The 15335-nt window shown below is 37.6% G+C and overlaps 3 protein-coding genes across 3 annotated transcripts; 1 reads left to right on the top strand and 2 right to left on the bottom strand.

Moving 5' to 3' along the window:
• Window positions 1-226: 226 nt before the first annotated feature.
• LOC126692944 (FT-interacting protein 1) lies at window positions 227-3523 on the top strand. Its single transcript, XM_050388761.1, has 2 exons — window positions 227-706; window positions 815-3523. The coding sequence occupies exon 2, from the start codon at window positions 1004-1006 to the stop codon at window positions 3392-3394; it is 2391 nt and encodes a 796-aa protein (XP_050244718.1). The 5' UTR covers window positions 227-706; window positions 815-1003; the 3' UTR covers window positions 3395-3523.
• Window positions 3524-6946: 3423 nt separating this feature from the next.
• Window positions 6947-8014, bottom strand: LOC126690878 (secreted RxLR effector protein 161-like). The gene has a single exon (XM_050385995.1). It carries the CDS (start codon window positions 7905-7907, stop codon window positions 7242-7244), a length of 666 nt encoding a protein of 221 aa, XP_050241952.1. The 5' UTR covers window positions 7908-8014; the 3' UTR covers window positions 6947-7241.
• A 4395-nt stretch (window positions 8015-12409) lies between these two features.
• On the bottom strand, window positions 12410-14877 carry LOC126692943 (60S ribosomal protein L6-like). Its single transcript, XM_050388760.1, has 3 exons — window positions 14423-14877; window positions 13761-13942; window positions 12410-12811 (listed from the first exon to the last, which is right to left on the bottom strand). The coding sequence occupies exons 1-3, from the start codon at window positions 14790-14792 to the stop codon at window positions 12656-12658; spliced, it is 708 nt and encodes a 235-aa protein (XP_050244717.1). The 5' UTR covers window positions 14793-14877; the 3' UTR covers window positions 12410-12655.
• Between the last annotated feature and the right edge of the window lie 458 nt (window positions 14878-15335).

The raw sequence follows: 15335 nt of genomic DNA, 5'->3' as shown, positions 1-15335 counted from the left end.
AGAGGTCATTTCTGGACTTTGATAATTAAACAAAGCTACGAAAGTCGAAAGAATCCAATAAAGTGCTTAACGTATTACATGACTGAGATTTTTACCCGAAAGACTATCTTTGTCCTCTCAAGTGGGGTATCCAAAATCTTTTAGAAGCATGGAATTTTGACAACCATCCCACTTGCTTTTTCAGCATTGTCATTAATCTGCGTTTAAACAAAGCAAAAGCTTTCTCCATCATTTTCCTTCCAGCACACCTTGTAGTGCGTACAGTAATGACTATCAATCAGCACCTATATCATTAATTCATTATGTTCTGTTGTCCTTTATAAAAATTAGGATTCCTTTTAGTTTATTAAATCCACATATAAAGGGTTTGACAAAATTGCTCATAAAAGGTATTATGGAGACGGTAGTGAAGTTGCAGAAGCCACATTCTTAAAGTTAAAGCCAAGAAATGGAAAGAACCATCTAGCCCGGTTGTAATAGTTTACTCTGAAAACTACAGAACCAAAACACAATCTGTACCTGCTTCCCTTTGGGCAGCTTCTTATTTATCTTCCAGGATTTGAAGTGTCTTTATATCACTATTGATCATAACTATGGTGAGGAAAGATATTTCACTATCTTTCCCATAAGATATGAAGAACTCATGGCAACAGAGGCGATGAAGACGGTTCCAGCTAGTAACAAACTTTTTTATGGTATGTTAAAGGTAAGAGAAACTTTAGACTAGAGAGTCTGGACAAATATCTCTACTCTATTTTCTGCAATGTTTCTTCCAATAGCTACTATTGATATTATTTTCATGTTTCAACTTCAGGCATCAAAGCTACAAGAGCAGTGATTGATACCTCAACTACCACAATTATTCTTGCTGGAATTTTTAATTTTCTTGCAGTAGCTAATCAGCTGGTGCTACAACCAATTATATCTACAAAGAGTAGATTTTGCAGCAAAAAGGAAATTTTAGCACAAATATTGCCAGAAGAAAGGATCTCAACCTTCAACAATGAGTACACCAGCTGCACCTAAGCAGCAAGAGGACTACAAACTGAAGGACATGAAACCCCAGCTGGGGGAACGATGGCCACATGGAGGACTACGTGGTGGGGGTGGGTGGATTAGCAGTGAAAGAGCTACGAGCACTTATGATCTAGTCGAGCAGATGTTTTATCTATATGTTCGAGTTGAGAAAGCCAAAGATCTTCCCACCAATTCTGTAACCGGAAGCTGTGACCCATATGTAGAAGTGAAGCTCGGCAATTATAAGGGAAAAACTCAGCACTTCGAGAAGAGAACAAACCCTGAATGGAAGCAGGTCTTTGCCTTCTCAAAAGAGAGGATTCAATCTTCACTTCTTGAAGTTTATGTCAGAGACAAAGAGGTGGTGACAAGAGATGACTATGTAGGGAAGGTGGTCTTCGACATGCATGAAGTGCCAACAAGGGTTCCACCAGACAGTCCTTTAGCACCTCAGTGGTATAGATTAGAGGACCGGCAGGGGAATAGCAAGGTGAGGGGAGAGATTATGCTTGCTGTTTGGATGGGAACACAAGCCGATGAAGCTTTCCCGGAGTCCTGGCACTCAGATGCTGCTTCAGTTCAGGGAGAAGGGGTTTTCAACATCCGTTCCAAGGTTTATGTTTCACCAAAACTGTGGTATCTCAGGGTTAATGTGATTGAAGCTCAGGATGTAGAGCCACTTGACAGAGGCCAACCACCACAAGCTTTTGTGAAGGCTCACGTTGGAAAGCAGGTACTGAAGACAAAGATATGCCCAACTCGGACCACTAATCCACTCTGGAATGAAGATCTAATCTTTGTAACAGCTGAACCTTTTGAAGAGCACCTGACTCTTACAGTTGAGAATAAAGTAACATCTGCAAAAGATGAAGTTATGGGAAGGATAGTCTTGCCACTTACCATTTTTGAGAGGCGCTTGGATCACAGGCCAGTTCACTCTCGCTGGTTCAACCTTGAAAAATTTGGGTTTGGTGTCTTGGAGGGAGACAAAAGGCATGAGCAGAAGTTCTCAAGCAGGGTTCATCTCCGAGTCTGTCTTGAGGGTGCTTACCATGTACTAGATGAATCAACAATGTACATAAGTGATGTACGGCCAACTGTTAGGCAGCTATGGAAGAATCCAGTTGGCATCCTTGAAGTGGGTATTTTGAGTGCTCAAGGGATTCTTCAAATGAAGACCAAGGACGGTAGGGGAACCACAGATGCTTATTGTGTGGCCAAATATGGGCAGAAGTGGGTGAGAACCAGAACAATAATGGAAAGCTTCAATCCGAAATGGAATGAGCAATATACTTGGGAGGTCTATGATCCTTGCACTGTGATCACCTTGGGAGTTTTTGACAACTGCCATCTGGGTGGAAATGAGAAACCAGCTGGTGGTGGTGGATCTCAAAAAGACTCTAGAATTGGGAAGGTAAGAATCCGGCTATCTACACTGGAAATGGATCGAATTTATACAAATTCTTACCCTCTTCTAGTTCTACACCCATCTGGATTGAAAAAGATGGGTGAACTCCAATTAGCAGTTCGATTCACCTGTCTCTCTTTGGCAAACATAATTTATCTTTACGGACACCCATTACTGCCAAAAATGCATTATCTACAACCCTTCACTGTAAACCAATTAGAAAGCTTGAGATTTGAAGCAATGAATATTGTAGCATCAAGGCTAGGCCGAGCCGAGCCACCACTAAGGAAGGAGGTTGTTGAGTATATGCTGGATGTGGATTCCCACATGTGGAGCATGAGAAGAAGCAAAGCTAACTTCTATAGAATTGTATCATTGTTTGCGGGAGCAATCTCTATGAGCAGGTGGCTCCGTGAGGTGTGTCATTGGAAGAACCCAGTTACTTCAGTCCTAGTTCATGTCCTGTTCTTTATATTGATCTGCTACCCGGAATTGATCCTTCCAACTATATTCCTATACATGTTTCTTATTGGGATATGGAATTACCGGTTCCGGCCAAGGCATCCTCCTCACATGGATACTAAACTTTCATGGGCAGAAGCAGTTCATGCAGATGAACTAGATGAAGAGTTCGATACATTTCCTACCAGTAAACTACAAGATGTAGTGCGTATGAGGTATGATAAGCTTAGAAGTGTAGCTGGAAGAATTCAGACAGTGGTGGGAGACATTGCAACACAGGGAGAGAGATTTCAGGCTCTGCTTAGCTGGAGAGACACAAGAGCAACCAGCCTCTTCATCATCTTCTGCCTTATGGCAGCTGTGATTCTCTATGTGACACCCTTTAGGATAATTGCTTTGCTTGCAGGACTAATTTGGTTACGACACCCCAGATTCCGAAGCAAGCTACCCACAGTACCAAGCAATTTCTTCAGAAGACTCCCATCTCGCGCTGATAGCATGCTCTGAGCTAGAAGCAGATAACACCGGCAACTTGCCATTCTAATCAAAAGTGTTGTTCTAATGCAAAGCAAATTTCCATTTCTTTTCAATACTTTTGTTCCATTGAATGGACATTGCTAGTATTTTCCTTTTGAATTCCTATGTTGTTTGGAACTTGTATGTCTAGAAAATAAAGTGATTCTAACAATTTGGTTCACCAAATTTTGCTTGAGGATCTTCAGTCATAATATTAATCCAAAAGGGTCCCAAAATTCAAGTCACAAGAGTACCCATTATTGGCACAAGGCATATAATCTTAGAACCCGGTAGCTCTTAACTTGACAAAAGCTGACCTCAGAATTGCCCGATGACAGTATGAAATTCAAGTTGATAGATATATCACGAAATTGAAATTTGAAACATGAGTTCACAAATGGAATCAGTTTTTTTTTTTTTTTTTTTTTTTTTTTTTTTTAAGCAAAAAAGGGACTAGCAAAACTGCTGCTAATGGCTAATCGTAGTAACCCGAGGCAAACCAAACGTGTCCCCAAAGACAGGAAACCAAAAATTTCCCAAAGATGCTCCGATTGTTCCAGTGTTCTATTTTCTTTTCCTTTTTTGATAAAAATTGTTCCAGTGTTTTGGTTGTTCTTTTTTTTTTCCTAACATTTTCCTTGTATAAAAAATAAAAAATTTTATTATATTTTTATATAGAGATTAAAGAAAAACTTTAATTCACCACTTTAAAATATTAATACAAAATAATTAAAATCAACCGAAAAAATAAGTAAAATTAAAATAAAATTATACCAATAAGTACAATGAAAATAAGAGTGCAACACAAAAAAAATACAAAAATACAAAATAAATTTTTTTTATAAAAAAACTAAAATAATTATAAAAATTATCAATTAAACTTACGCAGTTACATCATCACATCTATAATTACAAACCCATAAACCTCCAAAAGGTCACTTGAAACTTGTTTTAGTATGAGTATTTCAAGCATACTATAGATTTTAAAGGTATTTTAATTATTTTAGACATTTCAAAGTTATTTGAGCCCATTTTAGATGTAGGAATTTTTTAATCATTTTCAAGGTTTTCAAGGTGTTTTAATCATTTCAGAGGCTTTGAGGGTGTTTTAATCATTTTGGATATTTTAAGGATATTTATATCATTTTAGAGATTTATATAGCATTTTAGTCATTTGATGATTTAATTTACAAGTATTTTGAAAGCCTTGAGGACATTTTGATTATTTTGGAAATTTTATGAGTATTTCCATTATTTTAGAAGTTTCTAAGATATTTGGCCATTTAAAAGGCTGTCAGATTAGAACTTTCAATTTTTTTTAAAAAAATGTTTAATAACATTTTGAAGATTTTAGGGGTATTTTAGTTATGGTGAAAACACCATTTTTGTCCCTATATTTTGGGCTTACGATCAATTTGGTCCATACATTTAAATAGCAGTCAATTTGGTCTATATTATTTTTAAGTTGCAATCAATTTAGTTCCTACTGTTAACTTACTGACGGAAAATTGCCTACATGGCAAAAGATTTGTCTTATTGGTGCACATGTGGCTAATATAATAATATATAATAATATATTTAAATATTTAAAAAGCCACCTAAACATTTTAATTTTAAAAAATTCCATTTCAGAAAAAACTAAAAGATTAACTGGAAAATGGAAAATACAAAAATAAAGAAAATGATTTTTTTAATCTTTAATTTATTTTCTTTTCTTTTTCATCCTTGGACTTTCTTAGCTTAGATACAAAACACAATATCCAGCAAGACAATAATACAACAATCTGAAACCAAACATTGCAGTAGCACTTTCTTTTATTTTCATCTTTGCCTCCCTCTCTCTCATTCTTTCTCACACACAAGCAAAAATCCAAATCTATTTTTCCAATTGAAAGTTCAAAAACGTGTACAAAAACACTTTTGAACGTTTAGACCCCCAAAAACCAACTTAACCAACACAAGTAATATGTCAAACAACTAGTGTGCGGAAACTTAACAAATGCTATAATATGAAATTGGTTAAACAACTATCTAAGCCATAATAAAATAAAACCACAGCAGATAATGTAAAGGCAGAGATAGAGAGGAAGGAAGATGCAAACACAAAGATAACACCCGATGTGTTATCGAAGAGGAAACCGAAGACCTCGGCGAAAAACCTCTCCGCCGCCCTCCAAGCGGTAATCAATCCACTAGAAAATACAGTTGGGATACAAGGACAGCAATAGACCCTCCAAGCCTAATCTACCCAGTGCACCTAAGCCCTCCAAGCTTCTTGCTCCAACGAGGTTGCGCCGAACCTTTTTCTTTTCTAGTTTCCCGGATTCCGCTACTAGACCATAGCATCAACCAATGAAGATTGGCTCCTTCCTAACTGCTTCCCAGAACTCCAAACGACTGTCTCACAGAGATGATGATGGTGAGAACCAGGTTTGGTATAATGCCTCTCAAGGATTTGACAATGGAGAGGAGGGATTTTGATGAGACTCTAAGGTAGGGATTGTGTGTGAAACAATCTTGTTTTTCTTTAGGGTTTCTCTCTCAAAATTCTCTCTGGAAGCTCTCTTTCAATCGTGGGTTAAAAGGGTATTTATACTGGAGTGAAGAGGAATGTGAAACGTCAGGTTTTTCCAAAACAGGGGTGGCTCGCGGCTTGACCTCGCGGCTTGACCAAGTCGCGAGATCCAGTCGCGAGTTAACCGTATGGCCAGTTGTCTTGTTTTGTCCTGTAGTGCTCCAGCTAGCATGACTGTTCATCTTCCAGCATGCTTGGCACGTGTGCAGCTTCTGGCGACTTGCAGCCGCGAGTCCACCCGCGAGTCCCAGCCGCGACACTCTGTTTTCTTGCACACTCTTGAGCAAACTTCACTCTATCTCACTCACTACCCTTACAACAAACCCACCTAAATACAGGGTTACTAAATGCTGAATTACAAGCAAATTTGGCACGGAATAAAGCCAATTAGATGGTTGAATAAATTCAACCTTACACCAATAACCGTGGTTGAGCATGGTGGAGCAAGAGGGGACATCGGTGGCTTCATGCGAGGATTTGACATCAGATGCCTAAGGGGAACCATGGATGCGGAGTACGTCACCGTGGATGACGCGAGGAGGAGAAGTGGGTTTCATCCATTCCGATAACTCACCGGAACATATCTACCTCCACTCACTTTGTGATGGGTGATTGGGATTCGATATCGGCGAACAGATCTAGGCCTTGTGGTTTTGAATGCACTGTTTGATTATAAATGGCAAAACCAATTTCTGGTAGTTGAGGGGTTTCGGTCTTGGGTTGTTGAGTTTTTCAACCTTCAATGGTTTGGATATTGATGTTGGCCGTAAATGGTTAAATCTGGGGTGTTGATAGTTGGGCATGATACAGAGTTAAGAAAAAAAAAACAGAAAGCAAAAGGGACGTGACACTGAAACGGAGTTAAGGAAAAACAATATACAAAAGAGATGTGCCAACACAGGACTCTGATACAAAGAAAAACAAATGGCAGAAAGGGACTTGTTGAATGATAAAAGCTGAATATTATTGATAAACAAAAGAGCCTATAAATAGGCTTAACATCACAACACTTTATCTAGCATTAACCACAACTACTATAAAATAGGAAAGCACTATCCACAACTCCTACAAACTAGGATAGCAACGTGAGACACTTCACAGCCATGAAATCTGGCTGAGATCAAATAACCAAATATCCTATAGACTCGGTCAAACTACCAAATATCCAAAGATACTTCCAATTAAATATTATAAAATAAAACATTAAATCTTAACACCCTCCCTTAAACTGAAATCTGCAGAAATCAGTTTAAAAGGAAAAAATCAACCCTCTACAAAGTCTTCCTTTGCGGCAGCATGTGAACACACTCCAAGTAGACCACGTAGCTTCACAAATGTAGCCAACTTGAGAGGCTTGGTCTGAATATCTGCAACTTGGTCTTCACTTCTACAGTAAACCAAATTAATAACTCCATCATTTGTGAGATCCCTCAAGAAATGATACTTCACATCTATATGCTTGCTTCGACCATGTAGAACAGGATTCTTTGAGAGCTTTATTGCTGAGCTGTTGTCACAGTAAATAAGAATAGGCCCATCTTCTTTGAACTGCAATTCTTCAAGTATCTTCTTCAGCCAAATAGCTTGACAAGCACAAGCTGTTGCTACAACAAATTCAGCTTCAGTGGTTGACAATGTGACGATTGGTTGCTTCTTTGATGACCATGAAACAACTCCTGTTCCTAACATGAAAACATAGTCCGAAGTGCTCCTTCTATCATCTTGATCTCCAGCATAATCACTGTCAGTAAACCCAAGCAAGTCTGACTTTTCACCCTTCTTGTAGAACAGCCCAAAATCTCTTGTTCCTTGCAAGTAACGAAGGATTCTCTTAGCAGCTAACAAGTGTATTTTTGTTGGATTCTCCATATATCTACTTATTAAACTCACAGAATACATTATGTCTGGCCTTGTTGTAGTTAAATACATCAAACTGCCAACAATTTGCTTGTAAAGTGTACTGTCCACCTTCTTCCCTTCATGATCTTTGTTTAGCTTCAAGCCAACTCAGTTGGAGTGCTTACAGGATTGCAATCCTTCATCTGAAACTTGTCTAAAACATCTTGCACATACTTCTTTTGAGAAATAAAGATCCCATTAGCTGATTGCACTACTTCTATGCCAAGGAAGTAATGCAACATACCAAGATTAGACATTTCAAATTCAACCATCATAGATTTCTTAAAGCTTTCAAACATGGCTGTATTATTTTCAATATAGATTAGATCATCTACATATAAGCAAACAATGAGCATCTTTCCTCCATCCTTAACTTTTATGAAAAGTGTATGTTCATAAGGACATTTTTGAAATCCTTCTTTCAAAAAATAAGTTTCTATACGATTATACCAAGCCCGTGGAGCTTGTTTTAATCCATATAGAGCTTTCTTTAACTTATACACTTTATGCTCATTGCCAAGTTTTACATAACCAGGAGGTTGATCGATAAATACCTCTTCTTTCAAATCTCCTTGGAGGAATGTTGATTTCACGTCCATTTGGAAGATAGGCCATGAGTTTTGAGCTGCCATAGCAATCACCAATCTAATTGTATCATGCCTTGCAACCGGAGCAAAAACTTCTTTATAATCAACACCAAACTCTTGCTTGTAGCCCTTAGCAACCAAGCGTGCCTTGTGCTTGTCAACCTCACCATTCTCCTTCAGCTTTGTCTTGTAAACCCACTTTACACCAATTGTTTTTTGCCCTTTTGGAAGATCAGTTAGCTCCCAAGTATCATTTCTTTCAATGGCCGTAATTTCAGCATCCATAGCCTTTCTCCATTTTGGTTCTGTGACAGCCACTTCAAAATTGGTAGGATCACAATCTAAAAATAGAGCAAAGTGAGTGAGTGGGTCTTCGGATTGATCAATTCCAGCTACATTATAATCATACATCCATGCTGGTCTTTTTCGAACAGGTTGAGGCCTTTGTGATTCAGCTACAAGTGGGCTTTGATCAGCCATTGGAACATTTTGAGTGACTTCCTCTTCTTGCTCATTCTCCATAGGCTGCTGCCCTTTCTCTTCATCATCAAAATCTGTTGGAATACTTTCTTTAACACCATTTTGATTCTATGACCAGGTGCTTTCTTCATCAAACACCACATCACAGCTGATGACAATTTTCATGGTGCTAGGATTGTATAGTTTATAAGCTTTTGACTTATCACTAACACCAAGAAAAATGCATTTTTCTCCCTTGTTATCTAGCTTTTTCCTCTTCTCATCTGGAATATGGGCATAAGCAATACACCCAAAAATCCAGAAATGATTTACAGCAGGTTTCCTTCCGCTCCATGCTTCCTCTGGTGTCATATTTTGAACAGCAAATGTAGAACTTCTATTCAAGATGTGAATACTCCAATTTACTGCTTCAGGCCAAAAAGATTTTGGAATTCTCCCTTTTGTCAACAAGCTTCTCACCATATTGAGGATGGTTCTGTTTTTCCTCTCTGATACACCATTTTGTTGAGGTGTATAAGCAGTTGTCAGCTCTCTTCGAATGCCATGATCATCACAAAAAACTTCAAATTCAGTTGAGCAATATTCTCCGCCACGATCTGTTCGGAAGGTCTTAATGGTGTTTCCTGTTTCATTTTCCACACAAGCCTTGAAGCTTTTAAATGCACAAAAAGCTTCTGATTTTGCCTGTAAAAAATAAACCCAAGTTTTTCAAGTATAATCATCAATGAAGGTAATTAAGTATCTTTTACCTCCATTAGAACATGGTGTAATCGGGCCACATATATCAGAATGAATTAGCTCCAAAGCTACTTTTGCTCACCATGACTTCCCTTAGGAGAATTGAGAACGATGTTGTTTGCCAACAACACATTCCTCACAAACTTGAGAAGGAATACTAATCTGAGGAAGACCTGCCACCATATTTTTCTGATGGAGGGTCTTCAATCCACCAAAACTCAAGTGGCCATAACGAAAATGCCACAACCAAGAAGAATCTTTTACTTCAGCTACCAAACAAGATTGCACACTTGTAATCTTCAATGGAAATAACTTGTTTAAATTCATTTGCACAACAGCAATGGCTCCTCTAGTAGGATCATAAATCTCACAAACACCCTTTTGAATAGTGATTATATAACCCTTTTCTTGCAATTGACCAGCACTTAACAAATTGCTTTTCAAGTCAGGAACATAAAAGACATTAGAAATTGTTTTTACAAAACCATTCTTGGTTCTTATCTCTATATCACCCTTTCCCATCACCTTCACAGTGGAACAATCACCAAAACGTACTGAAGAATGAAAGCATTCATTTAAGTAAGAAAAAGAAGACTTACTTCCACACATGTGGTTACTGTAGCCCGTATCCACATACCAAACATCAGATTCAGGTTCCTGATTAGCTTGAACAGCCATTAACAAAGTTTCCACTTCCTTCTTTTCAGCAAAATTCGATTGAGGTTCTTTTTCTTTGTCTTTAGGCAACCTAGTATAACATTCAGAACGATAATGACCAAATTTATGACATCTAAAGCACTCTACCTTGGATTTGTCAAAATGTTGATCTCGTCCTCTGCCTTTGCTCTGAAATTGTCCATCATCGGCTTTGAAATGCTTATTGCCATCTCTGTTGCCTCGTTCTCCCCTTCCTCTACCTCTACCCCTTCCTCTAGAGTTTGAGAAATGAGTAGAGATAGAAGCCTTTAAAGCTTGCTCCTCTGAAGTTGAACTTCGGTTCATCTTCTGTTCATGGACCCGCAAGGAGCTCTGCAGTTCATCAAGGGAAAATGCATCTATGTCTTTCGATTCTTCAATGGAACACACGACATAATCAAACTTTGGTGTCAAAGAACGCAATATCTTTTCAACAATGGTGACATCTTCCATCTTCTCACCATGAAAACGCATTTTGTTGCTAATCTCCATAGTCCTGGCACAGTAGCTGGTGACAGATTCTCCATCCTTCATTTGTAGAGTTTCAAAATCTCTTCTCAAGGCTTGAAGATGTGCACGCTTCACTCTAGCAGAGCCTTCATATTTTTTCTTCATGGAATCCCAAATATCTTTGGAAGTTTCTTTGCTAAGAATTGTTTCCAAGATGGGACAATCAATTGCTTGGAAAAGGTAATTTTTTGCCTTTAAATCTTTGAGCTTTCTCCCTTCCAACTCTGTTTTCTGAGCATCTGACAAGGCTGTCTTTGGTGCTGGTGCTTGAATACCAGATTCAACAATCGGCCAATACTCTTTGGACCGAAGAAAATTCTCCATTAGCATACTCCAATGGTCATAGTGACCATCAAAACGTGGGATTGCCGCCTGCACAAAGTTTGAATCTGAAGCCATCAATACTATTTGAGGATTCTTTCTCTCGTGCTTTTCTGGCTCTGAAACCACTGATACAGAGTTAAGAAAAAAAAAACAGAAAGCAAAAGGGACGTGACACTGAAACGGAGTTAAGGAAAAACAATATACAAAAGAGATGTGCCAACACAGGACTCTGATACAAAGAAAAACAAATGGCAGAAAGGGACTTGTTGAATGATAAAAGTTGAATATTATTGATAAACAAAAGAGCCTATAAATAGGCTTAACATCACAACACTTTATCTAGCATTAACCACAACTACTATAAAATAGGAAAGCACTATCCACAACTCCTACAAACTAGGATAGCAACGTGAGACACTTCACAGCCATGAAATCTAGCTGAGATCAAATAACCAAATATCCTATAGACTCGGTCAAACTACCAAATATCCAAAGATACTTCCAATTAAATATTATAAAATAAAACATTAAATCTTAACAGGGCAGTTGCGTGAAGTTGCTAGGAAAATAGATAAAAAGAGATGAATATGAAAGAAAATTAAGTCTTGGTGATTATTATTTAGTTTTAGATTGTTGTGTTGCTGGGAATAGTGTTTGGAAGCTAAGAAAATTTTTTAAGAATACAGGAGAAAATAAAGAAATTGAGGACTATTATAAAAAATAATATATATTTTTTTCTTTCAATTAATCTTTTCTTTTTTTTTTCTTTTTTTTTTTTGGACATGGATTTTTTTATTATTTAAATTAAATGCTTAGGTGGAGCCAACAAGACAAACCATTTGCCACATAAGCATTTTCTATTAGTAGGTTAACAGTAGGGACTAAATTGACTGTAACTTAAAACTAACAGGGACCAAGTTAATAACCCCAAAATGTAAAAACTAAAATGATGTTTTCGCCTTTAGTTAATTTGGAGATATTAAAGATAAATCTATTATTTTGAAAGCTTTTGCTGTCTTGAAGCTAAAACTAAGGTTAATAGTGTGTTTTCCTGATCAATGGGGAATGATTTTCAGTTTGACCAAGTATTTCAATCATACCTAAAACCCAAAAATGAAAGAAAACAAATGAGACCTAAGAGTGTAATAGGTCCATGAGATCCATGTATCCGCAAGTTAAGCAAGTTAAGATAGAGAGTAGAAGGAAAAGGGAGAGAACCCCAAACATCATTTCCTTATTTAGCATTCAAAACTATAAACCAGAAAGGTGATCTGATGCTTTAGTAGACAACCAAAATGGCAAAAAGAATTTCTCGCATAAAGCAAATCTTCTCAATACAAAATTTTGGTTCTGCAAGTAAAATTTGAAATTATGGCAACTAATAATCTAGTCAAACAAACTTCAGAGTCAAAAATTGTCACAGTAAGAACTGAGATATTTTGTCTAAAACTCTAGCTCATGAGGCTTCATGCCTGACTTGAGAGAAAATCTTGCAGCCAAATAGCTCTTCAGATCTGGAACACCCTCGATGGACTTGATCAAGGAGTCATCAACAAGCTTCTGATCATCTTTCTTCTGTTGCGGGATTGCCTTCTTTTCCTACAGATTTTCAAGGTAAAACTAATTAACAACGATAAATATTCAAGCAGACATTGTTTTGAGCTTGGTATTCCAAATTCTTAAAACTACCTCATGAAGGAAAAACAGACAAAAAATGGAGCTGATGAATCAGGTCACCATGAGAAGGTTATTTTAATATAGAAAAAGGATGCTGTTTACGCATCTTGTGGCAAAGGAATCCAAAGTTACACCAGTGTCTTATCAATTCTGAGGAAGGCATACTGAAGATGATTAGATGGGAAGTTAGAACTAGGATTGAGGCAGGTGAACACTTCAGCAATTCTGTCCTAAATAGGACTGTTTTCTGCTTGTGGGGCATTTCCTCCTCTGTTCTCAATAGCTTGGCAATCTGCTCTTGTCTGGATTGTGACAGTTTTTTTTTTTTTTTTTTGGGGGGGGGGGGGGGGGGGGGGGGGGGGGGTGATAAGGGATGTTAGTGTAGCTTGTTATTGTGCTGGTTGTTAACTGATGTTAGTGTTTGTGCTGGTGGTGTTGGGTTGTATCTGTTTCTTTGATCTATACTGAGCTTTTCTTCATGGTGATAATTTTACTAATTCATAAAATTTTTTAAAAAAATAATAAAAAAGAAGATATAGAAAAAGAATAATTTTAAATGAGATTAGAACTTACAGATGGCAAAATAGAAGATAAAAAGTATTAGCAAAACAACTATCGTCTATAGATAAACTACACTTATATACATAACTACATATCATCCCTATGTGTGTGCATTTGTGCGCACGAATGCACACCATTTGTGCATGATAATCTCAGGCTTCCAGCAATGCTCATATCATTTCCATGCTGGATGGATTATGTATTTATGTTGAATCATTAACAAGTAGATGACAGCTTTTAATTGAAAAATATCTGTAAAACTTAACTTTGATAAATAAAATATACAACAAAAACAGGCTGATGAACAAACCTCTTTCTCTGCCTCAAAGAACTCCCCCTCTCCTTTCTTTTTCTTCTTCTCTGCTTCCTTTGCGAAGTAACTGTCATCAAACTTTTCTAAATTGACCCCAGAAATTTCAACCCTGGTGGAAGTTGCAATCACATAAGATTGGTTCACACGTCTTAAAGGAACACCATTGATCTTGAATGGCCCTGTTACAGAATAAATTCAGCGATTAAGCAAGATTCATACAAAATCAGATTTATGAAATTTCAGATTTTAATACTTCTTGAGCTCTTTGAGCCTAGGAATAAATATTTGATTGTTCTAACTCCAATTCCATTATCTTTTTCTTTGCTTTAATCTTGTGTTGTTGCTAGAATCTCTTCTTAACCCATTCTTCTACACTATAGCTAAGTTCTCCTCACCTCATCATAGAAGCAATTGGAGGGATTCCTTTTATAGTGTACAATGTACCAAACATCAACATGCCATGACAATATCTATAACGCACCAAATCATGCTTTCTAGCACTATCACCGGATATGATTCAGCAATGAGAACAATCAAGTATAAACATAATCTTTGCCAACAACAAAAACTAACCCAAGATCATAACACCAAACACAACTCCACTTAACAAATGCATGACACATATAAACTACACAATGAAGTAATAAAAATGGATTTACCAGTAACTAGAAGTAACCCAGATGAGAGTTGTTTGAGAAAAACAACTCTTTTCCCCATGAACCTCCCAGCCAACAAAATTAACACCGTCCCTGGAGTAATACTCGCTCTCAGCTTCGTGGGTTTAGGCTTCCTCTTATTTATTAGAGGCTTCTTCACGTCATCAGCTGGGTAGAACTTTGGAGGCTTCTGAAGCTCCGCCATTGGTGAAGCTGGCTTGGCATCGTGGCGGGGGAAAACGCCGCCGTTTTTGGCCTTGATAGCCCAGAGACCACGCTTGTGATACATCTTTGACCTTGAGTACTTGCCCACGCCTCGAACAAGATCTGGGTTCCTGCTCTTTCTCGCGCTTCTCACTGTACTCGGCGCCATTCTATTCTTCTACCACTCTCTCGCTGGAGCCAGAGTCACAGAGAAACAAAAATGAAAGGCGCAGTTACTGTGTCTGTGAGTGCGTGAGTGAGAGCAATCGGAGATAAACCCTACGAGGGGTTTGGGCCGGTTTCATCCAAATATTCTTGGACTTACTTTTCCTAACTACGGCCCAAAATGAAAAAGGAACTTTTAAGTTTTAAACCTTTGGGTGTAAACCGTCATAGGTGTGTGTTTGTCAAGCCCAAAAGAGTCGATCTTCTCAGCTTTTGGAGCTTACTTTGACGGCCTTGTAAAAATATTTTTTCCTTTTATAAGGAATTTGTTGGGATTGAGATCAGCTAGGTATTGCACTATTGTCAATGGCTAAGGCTGAAAGTTGAAATAAAATAAAAGAAATTAAATTTTCTATTTCGGTCTTTGGCAGATTTTCATTTTCTTTCGTATTTGGTGTTTGTTTATGACATGGCATTTTTATTAATTAAAATAATGAGTTGTCAGTTCCTCAAAAAAAAAAAAAAAAATGATTTGTCAATTTTTAAT

This window comes from Quercus robur, chromosome 7 (genome assembly GCF_932294415.1).
Source record: "Quercus robur chromosome 7, dhQueRobu3.1, whole genome shotgun sequence".
NCBI lineage: Eukaryota > Viridiplantae > Streptophyta > Magnoliopsida > Fagales > Fagaceae > Quercus > Quercus robur.
Note: the sequence above shows the minus strand (reverse complement) of the source record. Positions and strands in the feature narration are given on the sequence as shown.